The sequence below is a fragment of the Bubalus bubalis genome, chromosome 9, assembly GCF_019923935.1.
Source record: "Bubalus bubalis isolate 160015118507 breed Murrah chromosome 9, NDDB_SH_1, whole genome shotgun sequence".
Taxonomy (NCBI): Eukaryota; Metazoa; Chordata; class Mammalia; order Artiodactyla; family Bovidae; genus Bubalus; species Bubalus bubalis.
In genome coordinates this window covers 97,633,510-97,657,273 of record NC_059165.1, presented here as the reverse complement: position 1 = coordinate 97,657,273, position 23,764 = coordinate 97,633,510, and the positions used below count along the sequence as shown (strand labels likewise).

Genomic DNA, 23,764 nt, shown 5'->3' with positions numbered 1-23,764 from the left:
TAGAATTTTTAAAAGATACAAATTAACTTATTTGCAAAACAGAAACAGACTTACAATAGTTTTACAAATGGACTTTCAATATTGAAAACAAACTTATGGTTACCAAAGGGAAAACATGGGGGTGAAGGACAAATCAGGAGATAGGGATGAACATAAACACACTATTACTATATATAAGATAGACAACCAACAATGACCTACTGTATAGCACAGGGATGTCTACTCAAAATTCTGTGGCAACCTGTATGAGAAAAAATCTAATCATGAATAATGTATATGTATAACTTGAATCACTCTGCTATACACCTGAGACTAACACAATATTGTAAGTCAACTATATTACAATACGATATATAAGCAACAAAAAACAAATCAGATGTAAAGCGAAAAACCAAACAAAAAATGAACATGGTACTAATCTATTCAAACAATTTTCTTTTTTATCAGATTAATAATCTAAGTCACTTGAGGTCTAATTAAGATGTTCATAGAAATGTGAGTTTCATAAATGAAGAGAATAGAGAAGATTTGAGATTGAAATATCATAATAGGGAGGTAACAGTTGGAAATAAATGAACTATTACATATTTAAAATATATAAATGCAAGACCAATGGATTTCATAAACAAGACATATTGGGTACAAGCCATTATGGAAAGTATTGACAAACTACAACTACATAATTAAAACAAAGCACTTGTATTCATCTGAAGCAAAACTGTAGAGGATATCCAAATAGAAGTGATATACTTGAAGAAATCTGCAATGTGTATGACTAGCACTAATGTTTTGATTATGTAAATAACTCATATGAATGAGTGGGAAAAGGATAAACAACTCAGTAGATATATCACAATTAGATATTTAACAGAAAGGAAGATCAAAAGACTCTCAATCATGTATTAATAAGAGGTATGCCACTTGATGAAATAATTTTTACACCCAGTAAGCTGTTACTATAAATGAAAAGTGTTGATGATGATATGGATCCCCTCTCTCATTCTACCAAGAAATATTAAAAAAAAAAACCCTCAGATTTACTCATAATGGCAGAAACCTAGCTACAAAAACTAATAGTTATTTATTTTATTATGTTACTCAGATCAGAAGAAAAAGGCTGATAAATTTAACAAGAAAAGCAAACAAAATTTCCATCAGTATCATAAAGGATATCTATTTTGCAGTCATCAAACATAATGTAGATATACAGAATATTGGAAATTAATCAGTTACTGTCATAACCCAAAGCACAATGAAATTTCCAAAGTGCAATATGAGAAAATTTATTTATTTATTTAAATTTCAGGTCAGTTACGTGCATTTTATTATGTTACTACTTTTGCAGAATAGCACATACCCTCTGGGGCTTCCCTGGTGGCTGGTAAAGAGTCTGCTTGCAATGCAGAAGACACAGGAGATGCGGGTTCAATCCCTGAGTAGGGAAGATACCCTGGAGAAGGGAATGGCAACCCACTCCAGTATTCTTGCCTGGAGAATCCCATGGATAGGGGAGCCTGGTGGGCTACAGTCCATAGGGTTACAAAGAGTTGGACACAACTGAAGCAACTTAGCAGGCATGCACATACCCCCCACCTCTGAAGTTCAAAATTAGTGGTTCTTGCTGGAGGTCAGGGATACCTCAGTATGAACAAAGGTCTCAGGTAATTAATCTCTGCAGCTGTTCTAATGACAACAATGGAGGATCCTCTGCACTAGAGTGAACAGGAGTGCCAGCCAGGGAGCTGTTCCCTAGATTTGGTGCTTAAAATAAAACCACCTCTCACTTCTCAGTGAATAGAAGGTTTTCATCCACACCCTTGATTCTCCCTTGACAGCTCCATTGTTTTCACCAACTCACCACAGAGGTGATTCTGACGGATGACCATACATTTTTGTGCTTCTGGGGAAACGGATCCAGCTAATCTTGTCCACCTCCCTTTTCCCTTGTCTTACTCTCAGCACTTCTCTATCAAATGAAAGTAGTTCTCCGTAGAACAGCTTTCTTCACAAAGACACATTAAAAAGTTTTCCATGAGGGACTTCCCTGGTGGTCCAATGGTTAAGAATCTACCTCCCAATGTGGGGGACTCAGGTTCAATCCCTGGTTGGGAAAACAGATTCCACATGTCTTGGGCAACTAAACCTCCCCACTGCAACTAGAGAAGCCCCCATGCACCACAACTAGAGAAAAGCCCATACACCGCAATGAACAGCCTGCACACCTCAACAAAGACCCAGCACAGCCAAAAAAAAAAAAAAAAAAAATTAAAGTTTTCCACTACAGGCCTAAGATTACACCCAATTGCTAAGACGTTCATGATACAATTGATTTTATTTCACAATGTTTCTGTGTGGACTTCACCAGAAATGTGTAAGAAACACAATGATATAAAATGACTAAGGAAAGAAGTGAAAATTCAGGTACATTCTTGTAAATAAGCCAATGAGAAAGAAGGTTTCAAAGCAAATAAGATGCCAGAGGAAAATTACCAACATTTGCCTTGCCTGACTAATAATTATTTATTTTTATTATGTATTTTATTATATTATTCAGACTAGAAGGAAAAGGCTGATAAATATAACAATAAAAGAAAACAAATCAAATTGTTAAAGCAAGTGGAGAAATACATGGGATCAATAACATTATAAGACTCAAGGTTAGAGGAAATTTGTGGAACATGATAATACTATTAAATTTTACTAGGGCATTGGTCTAAGTATTTATCATCCTTATGGAAATTAACTTTGCAGCAATAATTGCACTCAGGTGGCTCAGTAGTAAAGAATCCACCTGCCAACGCAGGAGACACAGGAGACTCAAGGTTCAATCCCTGGGTTGGGAAGATCGCCTGGAGTAAGAGATAACAACTGGCACCAGTGTTCTTGCCTGGAAAATTCCATAGACAGAGGAGTCTGGCAGGTTATAGAGTTGGACACCACTGAGTGACTGAGCACACACACACGATAAGTATAAGGCTTTCACAGTATCATTTGTTCTTTATCCGGAACTGGATTAAGTCATTGGCATATGACCCTATTCTCAGTGATAGGATTGAAGGTAATATCTTATGGATGATGCAATGGAAACATCTATTGTTAATAGACCCTCAATTAACAACAGACCCAGAGAAGGGCAGTTGATTGTACTGGCCTCTGGGATTCATATCTAGATATGACGCCTGCATCTGATTCAGCCATTTGAGTCCAGGAGGGGAGTCAGTTCTGGGTTGAAGCTACTTCATGGAGGAATGAATGAATCTCTGCTCTCCCACTCCCGCACATTTTGTACCTCTGAAATCCTTGTAATGAGGATAACTATCTTCATTGTTTGAGCATATTAGAGGAAGGATATCTTTATCTTGTTATAAAGGATTCCTCATTAACCAATTTAAAATATCATGCAATCATTTCAATCCACAGTGATAATCTAATCACAAATTTTTATAGATGATGAAGCTGAGTGTTGTGGATGTCAATGTTGCCCCACATATGTCTGATTTACCAGTGAGTGACCAGTCTTAAGAATTTCTAAACTGGTAAGAAAGATCGGCCACCATGTCTCATAGCAGGCTTAACTCTGGGGTGCAGTTCACATGGTGCAGTTCACATTTCTACTTCTGTATGACCACAGACTTCTTTACACCTTGACCTATCCAACTTTTTCCACTTCTCTTGTGCTGAGAACATTCCACCCAAAATTATCATACCGAGAAGATCTGCCTCAGATTCAGCTTCTGTTTGCTATAACAAAAAACCTTAGAGAAAGGTAATTTGTGGCAAACATCACAGATCTAGAGACTTCCCTGGTGGTCCAGTGGTTACTCCATACTCCCAAGGCAAGGGACCCAAGTTTGATCCCTGGTCAGGGAACTGGATCCCACATTCTGCAACTAAGAGTTCACATGTTGCAGCTAAAGACCTTGCATGCCACAACTAAGACATTGCCCAGCCAAATAATTAAATTGAAAAAAAAAAAAGAAAAATAAAGAAACCACAGAGCTAGAAAAACAAGTTGGTTTTCAATGCTAAGTTGAAATGTAGTTGGCCATCATGTTATCTATTCATTTAAGAACTTGGTAACACAACATTGAAAATCAACTATACTTCAATAAAATTAAAAAAAAAATAACTTGGTGATGAAAGTGTCAGGCAGAGTAGTTCATTCATATTATTTTAATTTTGATTCATTCTAGAGCACCCAGCCAAAATCAGGTGATACAATCACAGCAAAGATATTCTTCCCAAGAGTTTCCTCAAGGCTCCCTTCATGTCTTTGTTCCTCAGGCTGTAGATGAAGGGGTTCATCATGGGAGTGACCACAGTGTACATCATGGAAGCCACTGCAATCTTCCTAGAAGATTCAGTAACTGCAGAACTAATGTACACCCCAAAAGCTGTCCCATAGAACAAGGACACGACTGAGAGGTGAGACCCACAAGTGGAAAAAGCTTTATACTTTCTGCTTGATGATGGCATTCTCAGAATGGAAGAAACAATTTGAATATAAGAGAAAATGATTCCAAAAAGAGGAATGCCACCAAATACACCAGCTGCTAAATATATCAGGATGTTATTGATGAGGGTGTCAGAACATGCAAGTTTGATGACCTGAACAACTTCACAGAAGAAGAGGGGGATTTCCAGGTCTGTGCAGAAGGACAGTTGTAACACCATCAGACCGTGGAGCAGGGCGTCTGCAGTGCTGGTGAACAAGGAGAGTAGAATCAGCTGAAGACAGAGGCGAGGGTTCATGATGACTGTGTATCTCAGTGGGTGACAAATAGCCACATAGCGGTCATAGGCCATTACTAAAAGGAGAAAATTTTCCCACAAAACAAAAGTCAGGGCAAAGCAGATCTGGATGATGCAGCCTGTAAAAGTGATGCTCTGACGCTCTGCTTGGATGTTCACTAGGATCTTTGGGATCATGGTTGTGCTTAAACAGATGTCTGTAAAGGACAGATGGGAGAGGAAGTAGTACATGGGGGTGTGGAGGTGGGAGTCAGAGATGACAGCCAGGATGATGAGCAGATTTCCCAGGACAGTGACCAGGTACATGGACAGGAACAGGTTGAAGAAGATGGTCTTCAATTCTGGGTCTTCTGACAGTCTCATAAGATGGAATTCTGAAACATCTGTGTAGTTTCTGGGTTCCATGCTGTTGATGAGTCTGATTAAAAAGATGTGATAACCAGGAAACTTCCCTGGTGATCCAGTGGCTAAAGCCCCCCACACTCCCAATGCAAGGGGCTTGGGTTCAATCCTTGTCAGGGAACTAGATCCCACAACTAAAAGATTCTGAGTGCCACAACTAAGACCCAGTGCAGCCAAATAAATATTCTTTTAAAAAGATGTGGTAAGGATACAATGACATATGTAGTCCTTGAAGAAGAAGCAGGGGTATCGAAAGAGGTAAATGCCACTTGGGGAATGGAAGGAGACAAACTGAGGGAACAAAAAAGGAATGCCTTCTGTATGCATTTTTATTCCTGGGTTCCTTTAAAAAAAATGATGTGGATATTTCAGAGTACAAACAATTAATTCTAGAAAGTTTTAAGACTTGGTTGTATTTTTAAGTTATACTATCTATGTTCTTCTTATTATTAAAAACATTTGGTGACTTTGTAAAGAGAAACAGTGGGCTAGGGAGGCAGTGAAGATTCTATGTAACCAGCAACTTCAGTACCAAGCATCAGAAATAATATAAAGATATATCAAGAAACAGGAAAGAGAAGGTGAACTTACCAACCTTTCTGCCCATCCACACCATCACAGGAACACAGAGAAACATCAGAAAAAAAAAAAAAGTCACCTTATTTGATGTAAGGAATAAATCTATGGATACCAAGGGGGAAAAGGGAATGGGATTAATTTGGAGATAAGGATTGACATATATACACCACTATGTATAAGATAGATAACTAATAAGAACCTACTATATAGCACAAAGAACTCTACTTAATGCTCTGTGGTGACCTAAATGGAAAGAAAATCTAAAAAAGAGGGGATCACTTTTTCATGGGTATAACTGATTTGCTTTGCTGAACAGCAGAAACTAACACAACATGGTAAAACAACTATACTCCAATAAAAATTAATACAAAAATAAAATTGCACTTCAGTTTAAAAAAATCTAAAAAAAAAAGTCACCCTGTTGTAGAACAAGCAGATTTCTACTCAGGAAGAAAAGCTCAAGGTCACAGCAAAGAATATGGTATTAGTAAAACAGATGTTTACAAGTATTGGTACAAAATGCAAAAAAAAAGTGTGAAGATGACATAAGTTAGGCAGAGACTGGGTTCTACCTGATGTAGGTACTGTCTTCACAGCCTTTCCTGGATAAACCTGTACCAAAATATTTGCCCTCTTTCCCAAACATTCGCAAAGGGATATCACCTGTGATACCTGGCTGGGATCACAATAGGAAGAGGCTTGACACCTCTGAGGTACCATAGAGAAGAGCTGTCCTTAGGAAGAACAAAAGATCTGAATGAGTCACCATATCCTGGGCAGGAGGAATCCTTTACGAGAGGAGTCTCAGTTGCGCTTCTTCCTTCCTGAGAGAGACTGATGACTGAGATGGTCACAAGCATATTACTGTCTTGAACCCTGGAGATTCAATTTCCAAAGTTCCTCATTAATCAGCCAATTCATTGTCACTGTGATCCCAGGACAGTGCACAATCTTAAGGTGAAGACTACATGAGAGAAATTCAAGATGGCCGATTCTCTGACTCTATGAGGCCAAGTGGATACCACTCACTTTTCTGTGTCTGTGCAGGCTCATGCCCATCTCTTAATTTTTTCATGGAATTGTAAGAGGTTCCAATGTCATGGCAAAATGCTAGTGTGCAGATTTAATCTCAGTATATTTATTTAGATTTTACCCAATAATTGGAGATGATATTCCACATTAATATTAATTAAAATATTTTTCATCTTTAAGGAGATCAATGTTTTCATGTGCCTATCCATTTCTTCCCTCTATTTTTCACTGCTACTGTATGAATTTTGTTAACCTATAACTGTCATGATATAGTAAAACCAACAGGAGACAAGATGGCATTGTAAAGTCACTCCTTACCATCTTAGCATCTTTTGCTTCAAACACATAAAATAATAGAAAAGTATGAAAGACATAGAGGTATAAAAAGTTAAAAGCCAAGGGCTCAGTGGAGGTTTGTTATTGAGAAATTAGAGTGAACATGAAGTCTTGGACACTGCCTGGGACCTTAACTCTAGACTTAAAACAGTAGAAAATTTCAAAAGAAGCCTCAAAGGCAAAACCAAATCGAGCTACTTGATGGTCTGGTGGCTGGATTTTTTATACTCTCAAAATCAGTGGGCAGCAGAAATTAGTTATTAGAGTGAATTCAAGGCTAGTTTTTGGTAAGGGCAGCTGTGAAGCTATTGCATGATAAAACATGAGAAACAGAGGAAGGGAAAAAACATAGCAATTAAAATGAATCCACATGGACGACCCAGAGGGATGGTATGGGGAGGGAGGAGAGAGGAGGGTTCAGGATGGGGAACACATGTATGCCTATGGCGGATTCATTTCGATATATGGCAGAACCAATACAATATTGTAAAGCTTAAAAATAAAATAAAATTAAAAAAAAATGAATCCACAGTTCAAATTTCAAAATAGCCTGGAATAACTTGATGCCAAAAAGCTCAACCTATCTAACCAAGAATCAGATCATCAATCCACTCTAGGGTGAGATTTTAATTTTTTTATTTTTTAATTGGTGAAAAATTGCTTTACAGTTTTGTGTTGCTGTCTGCCATACAACAATGCGAATCAGTCATAATTATATATATCCCTTCCCTCTGACCCTCCCTCCCCTCCCCTCATCCCACCCTTCTAGGTCATCACAGAGCGCCAGGCTGGGCTCCCTGTGTTGTTTAGCAACTTCCTCCTAACTATTTTGCACATGATAGTGTATTATGTCAATGCTACTTTCTAAATTCATCCCGCCCTCACCTTCCCCCGCTGTGTCTACAAGCTCGTTCTCTACTAGGTTCATCAGTACCATTTTTCTAGATTCCATATATATGTGTTCATATACAGTATTTGTATTTCTTTATCTGACTTACTTCACTCTATTTGACAGGTTCTAGGTTCATCCACCGGAGAAGGCAATGGCACCCCACTCCAGTACTCTTGCCTGGAAAATCCCATGGACGGCAGAGCCTGGTAGGCTGCAGTCCATGGGGTCGCTAAGAGTCGGACATCGACTGAACGACTTCACTTTCACTTTTCACTTTCATGCATCAGAGAAGGAAATGGCAACCCACTCCAGAATTCTTGCCTGGAGAATCCCAGGGACGGGGGAGCCTGGTGGGCTGACGTCTATGGGGTCACACAGAGTCGGACACAACTGAAGCGACTTAGCAGCAGCAGGTTCATCCACTTTTCTACAGCTGACTCAAATTCATTCTGCTTTATGGCTGAGTAATATTCCACTATGTAAATATACCACGACTTCTTTATCCATGCATCAGTTGATGGACATCTAGGTTGGTTCCATGTCCTGGCCATTGTAAATATTGCTACAATGAGCATTGGGGTACATGTACCTTTTAGAATTGTGGTTTTCTCAGGGTATATGCCCAGTAGTGGGATTGCTTAGTCATATGGTCGATTCACTCCTAGTTTTTAAAGGAATCTCCATACTGTTTTCCATAAGGGCCGTACAGGATAAGAATTTTTAAATAAATGTTTGCTTTTTACAGGGGACTTCTTTCACTCAGCATACCTTTTAGAATTATACAAGTTATTGAGAGAATCAATACCTAACTCCTTTTTATTGCTGCTTTCTGTTATAATACAGCACATTATTTATGCATTGTCCAGAGAAGTCCACGTGGATTTTTTCGTTTAGGCCAGTTATGAAAATAGCCATTGTATTTATGAACAGTGTGGTGATATATGATTTCATTTATGTGGTATTATGAGAAATACAAAGCTTTAAGGATGCAGAACAGATCAGTGGCTCATAGTGATTCACAAAGACAAAGGAACGTGTGATTACAGTGCAACACAAGGTAGTTTATCCATGAACGATGTAACTGCCTTGTATCCTGAGTAGTGGTGGTTCTAAGAATTGATACATGAGCGGAAATATAAAGAGCAGTACAGGAACTTCCCTGGTGGTCCAGTAGCTAAGACTCCGTACTCCCAATGCAGGGGGCCCAGGTTCGATCCCTGGTCAGGGAACTAGATCCCACATGCCCCAACTAAGACCTGGCCCAGCCAAATAGATGAATACTTTTTTAAAATAAAAATTAAAAATAGGCATTTCCCTTGTGGTCCAGTGGTTAGGTAGTGAGGAATCTACCTTGTAATGTAGGGGACAAAGGCTTGATCCCTGGTTGGGAAACTACGATTCCAAATGCCTCAGAGCTCGTTAAGTCCATGTACCACAACTGGAAATTCTGCGTGCCACAACAAAAGATTCCACATGACGCAGCTAACATCTGACACAGCCAAATAATAAATAAATAAATAAATATTTTTTAAAGATCTCTTCAACTAACAGTGAAAAGCTTTCCACAAAGAAAAATTTCTAAATAAAAAAGTAATTTATTAATTAAAAAAAACAACATAAAGAACAGTACACAAAAGTGCATTAAATTGTATGATATTTTAAAAATACATTTTGGAAAGATTAAAACATAAGTATAGATAGTGGAGCAGTGGTAAAGTATAAGTAGATAGTGGAGCAGTGGTAAAGAATGCAGGAGATGCAAGAGACACAGGTTTGATCCTTGGGTCAGGAAGATCCCCTGGAGTAGGAAACTCTGAAACTCTGTATTCAGTCGGGTATAAGCAACTGAATATATATACCCACTCCAGCCTTCTTGCCTGGAAAATCCCATGGGTAGAGGAGCCTGGCAGGTTACAGTCCTTGGGGTCACAAAGAGTCAGACATGACTGAGCACACACACACACATGCATGCGTGTGCACACACACACACACAAACATACACACACACACAGATAGTACTCTTAAAGACAGAAAGGAACCTGTGCATTAGAAATTAAAATGAAATATATATATATACATCTTTATTCATAAGAGAACTATATATAATAGCCAAGTGGTGGGAGCTTCCCAAGTTCCACCAGAGGATGAATTGATAAACAAAATGTGCATTTTACATATGATGGAATATTATTCATCCTTAGCAAGGGAGGAAAGCCTGCCGCATGCTACAACATGCATGGAGCTTGAGAACATTAAACTAAGTGAAACAAGCCAGTCAGAAAAAGACAAATTTCACTTATAAGAAGTATCTGAAATACCAAAATTCATAGAAAACGAAAGTAAAATGGTTACAGGGGCTAGGAAGATGAGGTAAAGGAGAGTTACTGCTTAAAGGAAACTGAATTTCAGATTTATAAGATGAAAAATTTCCTATACTGAACACTTTTAATTGTGAACTTAAAAATAATTAGGATGGTATAATTTTATACAATGTGTATTTTAACACCACAAGAAAGAAGAAAATTAGTATATGTAGACTGATAAAACAAATATTGTGAAATAGTAACTGTTGAATGTAAGCAGTCCATAAATGGTTTTTAATTGTATCATTCTTTCAATTTTTGCTGTATTTTTAGTTTTTCACAATCAAAAATTGAAAAAGAAAAAAGGACAGATACTGTATGAATTGTATGACATATATTGTAAGAATTTTATAGATTAGAAACATTTATAGAGACAGAAAAAGGAACAGAGATTGCCAGGGCCTGAGGCATGGGGAGAGTCAAAGGTGATGAAAAATAGGTGGAGGACTTCTTTGGTTGTGCAGTGGTTAGGAATCTGTCTACCCAATGCAGGGGACACAGGTTCCATTCCTGGTCTGGGAAGATCCCACATGCCGTGGAACAACTAAGCCCACATGCCACAACTACCGAAGCCCACGTGCCTGGAGCCTGTGCTCTGCAACAAGAGAAGCCACTGTCAACAGTGGAGAAACAGACATAGAGAACAGACCCATGGACACGGGGATGGGGAGGAGGGAGAGGGTGAGATGTATGGAGAGAGTAATGTGGAAACTTACAACACCATATGTAATGTAGATAGCTAGTGGGAATTGGCGGTAGGACTCAGGGAACACAAACAGGGGCTCTGGAAGGGTGGGATGGGGAGGGAGCCGGGGGGTGGGGGTGGGGGGCATGTTCAGCAGTGGGGGACATGGGTGTACCTATGGCTGATTCTTGCTGATGTTTGAGAGAAAGCAACAAAATTCTGTAGAGCAATTATCCTTCAATTAAAAGAAATAAATAAATAAAACATGCCGGTGGGGGGTGGAGGGAGAGACAGAGAGAGAGAAAAGCCACTGCAATGAGAAGCATGATCAGCACAAGGAAAAGCAGCCTCCACTCACCACAACTAGAGAAAGCCCACACAGCAACAAAGACCCGGCACAGCCAAAAAATAAAATAGGTGGAAACAGAATGTGGTGATGACTGCCCAGAAGTGTGAATGTCAATATGACACAAAATGGCACACCTTAAACACATTACGATTGCAATTCTTAAGTTTTACATTTTACCACAATTTTAAAAAGCAAAATGAGAAAACAGTAGGCATATTATTTCATTTATAGAACTTCAGTACCAACTTTTCCAGCTGAGTAATATGACACCATGGAAATGGCGACTAAAAATAGACCCTCAGTTAACAACAGACTCAGAGAAGGACAGTTGTCTTGGTTTCTGGGAATCCCTCTAGGTATGATGCCTCCATCTGATGCAGCCGTGTGAATCCATGAGGGGAATCAGCCGTAGCACGAAGCCTCTCCATGGAGGAATGAATGAATCTCTACTCTCTCGTGCCTGCACATTTTCTGCCTCTGAAATTCCTATAATGAGGATAACTATCTTTACCGTTTGAACATATTAGAGCAAGGATGTATGTGCTGTGTGCTAAGTCACTTCAGTCATGTCCGACTCTATGCGACCCTATGGACTGTAGCCTGCCATTAGAAAGTCTTCCTCACTAATCAAGTTCAAATACCTCACAATCTTTTCAAATGACTGAGATAAGCTAATCATGGCAACTTTACAGATGATGAAGCTGAATATTGTGGATGCAAATATCACCTTACATATGTCCCATTTACCAGTGAACAACCCCAGGAACTCCTGAACTGGGGTGTGAAAGATCAGCCAGCATGTATCACAATAGCCTTAACTCTAGAGTTCAGTTCATATGGTGCTATCCAGGGAATCAGGCAGAATCTATCTTTGCATGACCACAAACTTGTTTAAATCCTTTCCTTCACCTTCTCTGATATCCTTTATGCTGAGAACATTCCCCAGCAAAATTAGTATTCCACAAACCTCTGCCTCAGACTCAGCTTCTCTTGGCCCTAACCAAAAACCTTATCTTAGAGAACTGAAATTTTGTGTCAAACATCACAGAGTTAGACAAAGAATAAGTTGGTTTTAAATCTTAAATTAAAATGCATTTAGCCATCATGTTATGTATTCATTTAAGAACCTGGTGATGAAAGAGTCAGGCATTCTAGTTCATCAGTAATCTTCTAATTTGGCCTTATTCTAGTAGCCTTATCTCAAGTTCAATGACACATCACAGAAAAGAAGCTACACTACCAATGAGTTTCCTCAAAGCTCCTTTCATGTCTCTGTTTCTCAGGCTATAGATGAAGGGGTTCATCATGGGAGTGACCACAGTGTACATCAATGAAGTCACTGCAGTTTTCCCAGAGAACTCAGAAATGGCAGAACAAATATACAGTCCAAAACCTGTTCCATAGAACAAGGAAACAACTGAGAGGTGAGACCCACAGGTAGAAAAAGCTTTATACTTTCTGCTTGATGATGGCATTCTCAAAATAGAGGAAACAATTTGAGTATAAGAGAAAAGGATTCCAGAAAGAGGAATGCCACCTAATATGCTAACTGCAAAATATAAGACAATATTATTAATGAGGGTGTCAGAGCAGGCAAGCTTGATGACCTGAACAGCTTCACAGAAGAAGAGAGAGATTTCCAAGTCTGTGCAGAAGGACAGTCGCAACACCATCAGACTGTGGAGCAGCGCGTCCACGATGCTGACAGATAATGAGATGAGGATCAGCACAGCACAGAGGTGGGGGTTCATGAGGACAGTGTATCTCAGGGGGTGACAAATAGCCACATAGCGGTCATAGGCCATTGCTCCAAGGAGAAAATTTTCACAACTAACAAAAATCAGGTCAAAGCAGATCTGGGTGAGACAGCCTGTGTAAGTGATGCTCTGATTCTGTGTTTGGACATCCACTAGAATCTTTGGGATCATGGTTGTGCTTAAACAGATATCAGTAAAGGACAGACTGGAGAGGAAGAAGTACATGGGGGTGTGGAGGTGGGAGTCAGAGATGACGGCCAGGATGATGAGCAGGTTTCCCAGGACAGTGACCAGGTACATGGACAGGAACAGGCTGAAGAAAATGGTCTTCAGTTCTGGGTCCTCTGTCAGTCTCATGAGAAGGAATTCTGAAACATCTGTGTGATTTCTGGATTCCATGTTGTTGATGATCTGATGAAAAAGATATGGTTAAAAAACTCATGTATACCTGTGGCGGATTCATTTTGATATTTGGCAAAACTAATACAATTATGTAAAGTTTAAAAATAAAATAAAATTAAAAAAAAAAAGACATGGAAACCTGTGGTCCCTAGATGAGCATCAGGAGTATCACAAGAGATCCACACCATCTTGGGAAGGGAAGGAGATTAATGAAGGGAGGGGAAAAGTAATGCCTTCTGCATGCATATTTTTCTGTCCTTAAAATACCCAAAGTTGGTATTTCAGAGGATGAGCAGTTAATGCTAGAGAGGATAAAGACATGGTTCTTTTATAAACTATCTGTACTGTTCTGATTATTTGAAACATTAGGGGACTTCCCTGAAGGTCCAGTAGCTAAGACACTGTGTTCCCAAAGTAGAGAGCCTGGGTTTGATCCCTGGTCAGGGAACTAGATCCCATATGCTACAACTAAGACCTGATGCAGCCAAATTAAAAAAATTAGTAATTTTATAAAGAGAAACAGATGAGGGAGGCCACTGAAAAATTTGTCTGGATCCCCAGTGACCTCAGGGCCAGGGAAAAGAAATAATACATAGATATGTCAGGAACCAAAAAAGGAAAGATAAGATGAAGCTTATCAACTTTTCTCCCCTCCCCTACAATGACAGATGCACAAAGAAATATTGGACACTTCTTTAAAAGTCACCCTGTATCTGAACAGGAAGATTTCTAATCAGAAAGAAGTACAAGGTCATATAGAGAGTTTCATATCAGTAAATCAAATATGCTTACAAATATTGGTGCAAAATATAATTTAAAAAAAGTAAAGATGTCATATGTTAGGCAGAGAGACTGGGTTCTAATCATCTGATGTATATACTGTTTTCACAGCTTCCCCTGTATGAACCTGTACCAAAACACCAAATATTCACTAAAGGAATTTAGGCTACCTTGCTGGTATCACAGTGGAAAGATGCTTGACATCTCTGATGTACCATACAGAACAGCTGTCCTTAGGAAGACCAGAAGGTCTGAGTGAGTCACCAGCTCCTGGGCAGGAGGGATCACTTATGGGAAGAGTCTCAGGTGTGTTATTACTTTCCTAGAAAAGGTATAGTTGATTGAGGTAGTCACAGGCAGATCACAGTCTTGAACCCTGGAGATTTCAATTTCCAAAGCTCCTCATTAACCAGACGATTCATTGTCACTGTGATCCCAGGAAAGTGCAAATCCTTAAGATCAAGACTCTACATGGGAGAAATTAAAGATGGTTGCTTTTCTGACCCCATGAGGCCAAGTGGACTTTTCTGCATCTGTACCACCTCATGTTCATCTCTTAACTTTTCATAAAGCTGTAAGGGGTTACAATGTCATCCCAAGACAACAGTGGTCAAGCATAATCTCAGTACATTTAATTATATTTTATCCATTATCTAACAGGTTGGCATGGTACTCCACATTGATATCAATTAAAATAATTTCATCTTTAAGGAATTCAAGAGTTGCATGTGTCTAATGCTATATTTAAAATGGATAACCAACAAGGACCTACTGTATAGTTCAGGGAACTCTGCTCAGTGTTATGCTGCAGCCTGGATAGGAGGGGAGTTTGGGGGAGAATGGATGCATGTATATGTATGGCTGAGTTTCTTCACTGTTCACCCGAAACTATCACAATATTGTTAATGTGCTACACCCCAATACAAAATAAAAAATTAAAAATTTTTTTCATCTATTTGTCAATTAACTCCTTTCACTCTTCACTGCTACTGTAAGAACATGTGAACATACAAGTTTCTTGATATTTTAAAACCAACATGAGGCAGGATAGCCTTGTATTGTCATCCCTTACTATCTTAACCTCATTTGCTTTGAACACATAAAATAATAGAAAATACAAAAGACTTAGAAATATAGAATTTAAAAAGCCAAAGGCATTTGTGGAGGTTTGTTACTGAGAAATGGGAGTGAACACAAGAGTTGGGGACTCATTCGAGGACTACAGCTTTGGACTTAGAACAGCAGAAAGTTTCAAAAGAAGCCCCCAGGGCAGAACTGAATCAAGTTAGTCAGTGGTTTGGTAGCTGAATTTGGTGATGTTCTCAAAATCACTGAGTATCAGGGATTAGTTATCAGTCTGAATTCAAGGCTAGAGGACTGGTAATTGTCAAGGGCAACTGTGAATCTGTTAGGTGATAATGTATGAATACAAAAATGGAAGGAGAGGGAGGAAAAAAACCTAGCAAGTAAAATGAATCTACAATTCAAATTTTAAATACCAGGAAGAATATGATCCTAAAATGTTTAACCTACCAAACCAAGAATCAGATCATCAATTTGCTCCAGGATAAGATTTTTGAAATAAACGTTTGATTTTTGCATGGGGCTTCTTTCACTCAGCATAATGCTACTGAGAATCATTCAAGTTGCTGCCTATCTCAGTTATTCATTCTTCTTTACTGGTGTGTTTCTATTATGATGATTTAACCGCAGTTTACTTATGCATATCCATGGAAGTACATGTGAGTTGATTTTGTCTTGGGCAATTTTGAGTAGAACGACTCAAAGTATTCATGCACAGGTTGAGGTGATGTATGATTTCATTTATATGATATCATGAAAAGCACAGAAAAGGTAAGGCTAAAAAGCAGATCAGTGGCTCAGAGAGGCTCACAAACACAGAGGACCAAATGCCTAGTCTGTCCAGGGCAGTTTGTTGGCAGATGATGTAACTGCTCTGTATATTGACTGTGGCGGTGGTTGTAAGAATCAATGTATGTCTTAAAATACAGAGAACCGCACACAAGAAGGGCATTTTGCTGCATGATCATTTTAAAACTAAATTTTTGAAAGATTAAATCGTGAGTATAGATAGGATTTTCAAAGAGAGACGGGAAAGTGTGTAGTTAAAAAATAACAATTCTAGGGAATTCCCTGATGGTCCAGTGGTTAGGACTCTGAGCTTCGACTGTGGGGGGCCTGGATTTGATCCCTGGTCAGGGAACAAAGATCCTACCAGCCAAGCAGTGCAGCCAAAAATAATGATAATAATAACAATTCTAAAAACAAATTTAATAAAACATCTGATATATTTACATACCTTTATTCATAGTAGCATGATTTACAATAACCAAGGGGTAGGAGCAATGTCCATCCAAGTGTCCATCAAAGGATGAATAGATAAACAAAATGTACTATATACATACAATGGAATTACTTTCCCCATATCAGGAATTAGTTAAGGAGGTGACTCTTGATCATAGTCTCAGTGATAAGATAGAAGGTAATATCTTGTGGGGGTTTCCCCAGTGGCTCAGCAGCAAAGAATCTGCCTGCAATGCAGGAGAACAGAAGATTTGAGTTTGATCCCTGGTTGGGAAGATCCCCCAGAAGAGGGCATGGAAATCCACTCCAGTATCCTTCCCTGGAGAATCCCACGGACAGAGGAGCTCAGTGGCTATAGTCCATAGGGTCACCAAGAGTCGGACATGACTGAGGCAACTTAGCACTCATGCACAATCTTGTGGATGATGCCATGTAAGTATATATTATAAATAAAGCCTCGGTCAACAACAGACTTGGGAAGGACAGTTGGGTTTTTTCCCTCTAACCATGTCTAGATATGATGCCTGCATCTGATGCAGGCATCTGGGCCCATGAGGGGAATCAACCCTAGCATGAAGCCACTTCTTGGAGGAATGAATGAATCTCTACTTTTCTGCTCCTGTGCATTTTCTGCCTGTGAAATCTTTGTCATGAGAGATAACTCTCTTTATAGTTCGGGAATGTTAGAGTCAGTATTTCTTTCCCTTATTTAAAGAAAGGCTTCCCCACAGATCAAGTTCAAAACCTCACCATCATTTCAAACTACTGAGAAAATCTAACCATAGCAATTTTTTACAACTGATAAAGCTGAATATTCTGGATGTAAATATTGGATCACACATGTCCAATATACCAGTGCAGTCTCAGGAACTCCTGAACTGGGGTATAAAAGATCAGCCACTATGCCTCACAGTAGGCTTACATCTAAGGTTCAATTCATATGGTGCGGTCTGTAGAATCAGGCAGGATACATCTCTGCATGACCACAGATTTAAGTCCTTTCCCACTTTCTATAATAAAGATAAATTAATATTTCCCCCCACTTTCTTTGTGCTGAGAACATTCCCCATGAAATGACCATACCAAAAATATCTGCCTCAGATTCAGCTTCCATGTTCCCTAACTGGAGAAATTTATCTTAGAGAATAGAAATCATTTGTCAAAATGCACAGTGGTACAATTAGAGAACAAACTTACGGTTGCTGAGGAAAGGATGGGGAGAAGGGATAGTTAGGGAGTTTGGGATGGACGTGTACACTCTGCTATATTTAAAATGGGTAACCAACAAGGACCTACTGTATAGCACATGGAACTCTCTTTAATGTTAAGTGGCAGCCTGGATGGGAAGGAAGTATGGGGGAGAATGGATACATGTATATGCATGGCTGAGTCCCTTTGCTGTAAACTCTCACAACATTGTTAATAGGCTATACTGCAATACAAAATAAATTTTAAAAAATCAGTGCTAAAAAAAAAAAAGCAAGTCAGGTATTAACTCTAAGTTAAAATGCACTTAGCTGTCATATTATCTATTCATTTAAGAACCTGGTGGTAAAAAAGGCAGGCTTTCTATCTCATTAGCATTCCTTTTACTTTGATTCATTGTAGTGAACCCATCCCAAACCCAATGACACATCACAGAAGAGAAGGTACCCTACCAATGAGTTTCTTCAAAGCTCCCTTCATGTCTCTGTTCCTCAGGCTGTAGATGAAGGGGTTCATCACGGGAGTGACCACAGTGTACATCAACGAAGCCACTGCAGTCTTCCTAGAAGAATCAGTAACTGCAGAACTAATATACACCCCAAAAGCTGTCCCATAGAACAAGGTAACAACTGAGAGGTGAGACCCACAGGTAGAAAAAGCTTTATACTTTCTGCCTGATGATGACATTTTCAAAATGGAGGAAACAATTTGAATATAAGAGAAAATGATTCCAAAAAGAGGAACACCAGCAAATAAGCTAGCCACAAAATATATCAGGATGTTATTGATGAGAGTGTCAGAACATGCAAGTTTGATGACCTGAACAACTTCACAGAAGAAGAGGGGGATTTCCAGGTCTGTGCAGAAGGACAGTCGCAACACCATCAGACTGTGGAGCAGGGCGTCTGCAGTGCTGATGAACAAGGAGAGTAGAATCAGCTGAAGACAGAGGCGAGGGTTCATGATGACTGTGTACCTCAGTGGGTGACAAATAGCCACATAGCGGTCATAGGCCATTACTAAAAGGAGAAAATTTTCCCAACAAACAAAAGTCAGAACAAAGCAGATCTGGGTGATGCAGCCTGTGTAAGTGATGCTCTGACTCTGTGCTTGGATGTTCACTAGGATCTTTGGGATCATGGTTGTGCTTAAACAGATGTCTGTAAAGGACAGATGGGAGAGGAAGTAGTACATGGGGGTGTGGAGGTGGGAGTCAGAGATGACAGCCAGGATGATGAGCAGGTTTCCCAGGACAGTAACCAGGTACATGGACAGGAACAGTTTGAAGAAGGTGATCTTCAGTTCTGGGTCTTCTGTCAGGCTCATGAGAAGGAATTCTGAAACATCTGTTTGGTTTCTTGGTTCCATATTGTTGATAAATCTGATGGGAAAGACGTGGCCCCTAGTCCAGCAGCAGGGATATTACCAGAAGCAAACACCAATTTGAGAAAGGAAGTAATGGAATAGAGGGACGTACATTATTTCACTACTTTGATTAAAGACCTGAAATTACTAAAAGCAGTGTGTCAACATTTGTTAATTATGGAAAGAGTTGAAGAATAGCTGTTTTAAAAATTACACTATCAGGCTTCCCTGGTGACTCAGTGGTAAAGAATCCATTTGCCAATTTAAGAAACATGGTTCGATCCCTGATCCAGGAAGATCCCAGATGCCCCGAGGCAACTAAGCCCATGCACTACAACTATTGAGCTTGTGCTCTAGACCGTGGGAGCCGCAATGCCTGAGCCCACACACCACAACTACTGAAGCCCACGTGCCCTAGCACCTGTGCTCTGCAATGAGAGAAGTCACTGCAGTGAGAAGCCTGCACACTGCAGCTAGAGAGTAGCCCCTGTGCTCAGCAACTAGAGAAAAGCCCTCTCAGCAATGAAGACTCAGCACAGCCAAAAATAAATAAATAAATTGTAAATTATCTTAAAAGATAAAATCACACTATGTTGTTCTGATTATTTTTATAATAACATTTGGTAAACTTTATTAGGAGAAGCAGGTAATCAGGGCTGATGAGTCTATCTGAATCATCACCTCCTTCCCCAGAGACCTCACAGCCTGGCAACAGAGATAATACAAAGCTGTGTCAAAAACCCAGAAGTACAAGATACGGTCAAACTGCCCAAGCCTCTTCCCTGAATCGCTACAGAAAGGAAGTTAAATGCCAGCAAAGTGGAAAACATGGAAAACAATCACCATGTTTGTAAACAAGCACATTCCTGCTGCCAAGGCAAATAGTCTTTGAGAATGGAGAGACAGTAGGAGACTGGCAGAATAAGAGCTGTTTGAAGATTACAGGAAAGATACAAAGGAACATGTCGAGAAAAGAGAAGACAGGCAAGAGGCAAATGGATACCTTGGTTCTAATAATTTTATGCGTGTCCTCTTCTCACAATTTCCCCTGGTTAAACTTGTGGTAAAACACCTCTCTTGATTGCCAAACAGGAATGAAGGTTTACCTGAATGACTTTACTAGGTAATGACAGACTCTTGTCGAGATGCAATGATGCGTCTCCTAGATGTTGAGTAATGAAAGCTGAAGTTTTAATAAGAGGAGACGGACTGAGTGAAGCACTAGGCTCCTGAGCAGAGAGGGAGGAGGGTCATTTCCAGGAGGAGGCACATGTGTGCTGATATTATTGAGGAAGTGCTGTTGAGTGAGGCTGTCACTGACAATTTTTAGTCTCTCTACCTTTGGAGGACCAATACCCAAAGCTCCTCATTAATCAAACAATTTTATCATCATGCTGATGCCAGGCCAGTGCAAATCCTTAGAGACCAAGAAGATATAATGAAGAATTTAGGGTGGTGGAGTCCCTGATGCTATGAGGCCAGGTATTCACCAGTCACTGTTCCACCTTTTTCTGCTCATATGTATTTCACATCCAGTGCAAATGTGGACACACCGTTTTTCTCTAATTGGACAACAGTATTCTTTTTTAGATACAACCAATGACATATCCATGTAATCAATAATATCAGGTTATAATTGGTTATGGTTTATAATTGTAGATGTGAAACTCATTCATTCATTCATTTCAGCCTTATAAGAAGGAATGAAATTCTGACACATTACAGCATTACACATTACAACCTTAAAAGCCTTATGCTATGTGAAATAAACCAAGCTGAAAAGGACAAATATTATATGATTTAAGTTATGAGGTATCTAGAATAGGCAACTTTGTAAAGTAGAAATGTAGTAGAAAGTAGAATGGTGGTTGCAGAGGATAAGGGGAGAACGATTGGTTTTTAAGAGAGCTGGACTATATTAAAAGTTGTTTATTTCTGTACTGAGTAATAAAAGCACGTTGATATTGATGTGGTGAGCAATGTCATATGTGGAGATATTTCACTGGAAGTTTACTTGCCCTGCTTTTTTCTTCACTATACTGAAAGAACAATTCTAAATTTTCATTTTTTGAATCATTTGTTTTAGTAGCTTATTTTTAAAGTGCTTGAATTTCTCAGTCTTTCCCTTTTGGATTGTGCTATTCTTTCAAATATTTAACTTTTCTAAGGTCATAAAAATATCTTTGCATATTATCTTCCAAAATTTTAATCACTTTGAATAGATATAAAATTTATCATTTCAAAAGTGGCTAACAGAAAAAAAGTAGGAATTTGACTGTCAATCAAGTTTTGCCCTATTTCATAGTATCAGGCAAGATTAAAATTCCAAAGTTGACCTGGATGGATTTTAAAATATTTAAGGTTAAATGTAAATTCTAATTAAGTCAGGGGCTTGGTTCTTTGGACTAACTGTGAAGAAACTGATGGAATATTTGTTTATTATGTTATAAATGGAATTTTGTTTACTACTCAAAATAAAGTGGCTCTCCTTTAAAAAAAGAAAAAAATATATTATTCCAGCCATTTAAAATGTACAATTCCATGGCATTAAGAACATCCACACTGTTGTGTGAACACTAACACTATCCATTTCCTGATCATTGTTATCACCCTGAACAGAAATTCTTTATGTATTAAATAATAACTCTGAGAAATTCCCTGGCATTCCAGTGATTAGGGAATTCCTGGCATTCTCACTGCTGTGACTGGGGTTCAATCCCTGGTCAAGGAACTAAGATCCCACACGCTGTGACAAATGGCAAAACAAACAAACAAACAACCCCCCCCCCCCCAACACATTCTGCCTTTCATTCTTTTCTCAGAGCTTTTAGGAGCCCAACACTTTGACTTTTGCCCAGTGTAGCTGATTTCAGGTTTTTGACTTCCAAGAATGCAAAAGAAAACATTTGTGTTGTTTTAAGATACTAAGCTTGTGATATGTGTTACAATGACAGTGAGTAAGTGAATGTTGCTCAGTTATGTCTGACTCTTTGCGACCCCATGAACTGGAGCCCATCAGGCTCCTCTGTCCACAGAATTCTTCAGGCAAGAATCCTGGAGTGGGTTGCCTTTTCCTTCTCCAGGGGATCTTCCCAGCCTAGGGACTGAACCCAGATCTTCTGCGTTGTAGGCAGATTCTTTATCAACTAAGCCACCAGGGAAGTCCATTACAGTGACAATAGGAAACTAATGCAGAACATGTCCCAATTCAGGCTGATAATAAAAACAATGTCTTTGGGGCATCTCCTGGGCAAGATTCTTTCTGCATTGCAAAAAGAGCAATGGAGACGGAGAGTTTTATTTCTAGTTATTGTGTCTGACAATATTAAATCTGTATGCAGGTCAAGAAGCAACAGTTAGAACTGGACATGGAACAATAGACTGGTTCCAAATTGGGAAAGGAGTGTGTCAAGACTGTCTATTGTCACCCTGCTTATTTAACTTATATGCAGAGTACATCATGAGAAACGCCAGACTGGATGAAGCACAAGTTGGAATCAAGACTGCCGGGAAAAATGTCAATAACCTCAGATATGCAGATGACACCACCCTTATGGCAGAAAGCAAAGACGAACTAAAGAGCCTCTTGATGAAAGTGAAAGAGGAGAGTGAAAAGGTAGGCTTAAAACTCAACATTCAGAAAACTAAGATCATGGCATCCGATCCCATCACTTCATGGCAAATAGATGGGGAAACTGTGGAAACAGTGACAGAGTTAATTTTTTTTTTCGGGGGGGGGGTGGTCCAAAATCACTGCAGATGGTGACTGCAGTCAAGAAATTAAAAGACGCTTACTCCTTGGAAGAAAAGTTATGACCAACCTAGACAGCTTATTAAAAAGCAAAGACATTACTTTGGCAACAAAGGTCTGTCTAGTTAAAGCTATGTTTTTTCCAGTAGTCATATATGGATGTGAGAGTTGGACTATAAAGAAAACTGAGTGCCGAAGAATTGATGCTTTTGAACTGTGGTGTTAGAGAAGACTCTTCAGAGTAGTCTCTTGGACTGCAAGGAGATCAAACCAGTCAATCCTAAAGGAAATCATTCCTGAATATTCATTGGAAGAACTGATGTTGAAGATGAAACCAGTACTTTGGCCACTTGATGCGAAGAACTGACTCATTGGAAAAGATCCTGATTCTGGGAAAGTTTGAAGGTGGGAGGAGAAGGGGACGACAGAGGATAGATGGTTGGATGGCATCATTGACTCGATGGACATGGGTTTGGGTGAACTCCGGGAGTTGGTGATGGACAGGGAGGCCTGGCGCGCTGCAGTTCATGGTATCGCAAAGAGTTGGACACGACTGAGCAACTGAACTGAACTGATTGTATCTGAAAGGACTTCCCTGGTGGCTCAGTAGTAAAGAATCTGCCTGCAATGTAGGAGATACAATGGATGCAGGAGATGTGGGTTTGATCCCTGAGTTTGATCCCCTGGAGAAGGGAATGACAACCCACTCCAGTATTCTTGCCTGGGAAATCCCATGGGCAGAGGAGCCTGGTGGGCTACAGTCCACAGGGTCACAAAGATGGACACGA

General features: G+C 39.4%; 3 protein-coding genes and 1 non-coding gene across 4 annotated transcripts; 1 reads left to right on the top strand and 3 right to left on the bottom strand.

Annotated features, from left to right (window-relative positions):
• Positions 1–4,126: 4,126 nt before the first annotated feature.
• LOC102401817 (olfactory receptor 7G1-like) lies at positions 4,127–5,174 on the bottom strand. Its single transcript, XM_006057440.2, has one exon. The coding sequence runs from the start codon at positions 5,155–5,157 to the stop codon at positions 4,222–4,224; it is 936 nt and encodes a 311-aa protein (XP_006057502.1). The 5' UTR covers positions 5,158–5,174; the 3' UTR covers positions 4,127–4,221.
• A 3,975-nt stretch (positions 5,175–9,149) lies between these two features.
• Positions 9,150–9,222, top strand: TRNAG-CCC. The gene has a single exon. It is a non-coding gene; the product is annotated as a tRNA-Gly (tRNA).
• Positions 9,223–12,607: 3,385 nt separating this feature from the next.
• Positions 12,608–13,546, bottom strand: LOC102405389 (olfactory receptor 7G2-like). Its single transcript, XM_006057447.3, has one exon. The coding sequence runs from the start codon at positions 13,544–13,546 to the stop codon at positions 12,608–12,610; it is 939 nt and encodes a 312-aa protein (XP_006057509.3).
• A 4,693-nt stretch (positions 13,547–18,239) lies between these two features.
• Positions 18,240–19,228, bottom strand: LOC102405728 (olfactory receptor 7G2-like). Its single transcript, XM_025294201.2, has one exon. The coding sequence runs from the start codon at positions 19,226–19,228 to the stop codon at positions 18,290–18,292; it is 939 nt and encodes a 312-aa protein (XP_025149986.2). The 3' UTR covers positions 18,240–18,289.
• Positions 19,229–23,764: the final 4,536 nt, after the last annotated feature.

Excerpts from the sequence above, each read along its gene's own strand:
- LOC102401817 (XM_006057440.2), bottom strand. The coding sequence starts at position 5,157 with ATGGAACCCAGAAACTACACAGATGTTTCAGAATTCCATCTTATGAGA.
- LOC102405389 (XM_006057447.3), bottom strand. The coding sequence starts at position 13,546 with ATGGAATCCAGAAATCACACAGATGTTTCAGAATTCCTTCTCATGAGA.
- LOC102405728 (XM_025294201.2), bottom strand. The coding sequence starts at position 19,228 with ATGGAACCAAGAAACCAAACAGATGTTTCAGAATTCCTTCTCATGAGC.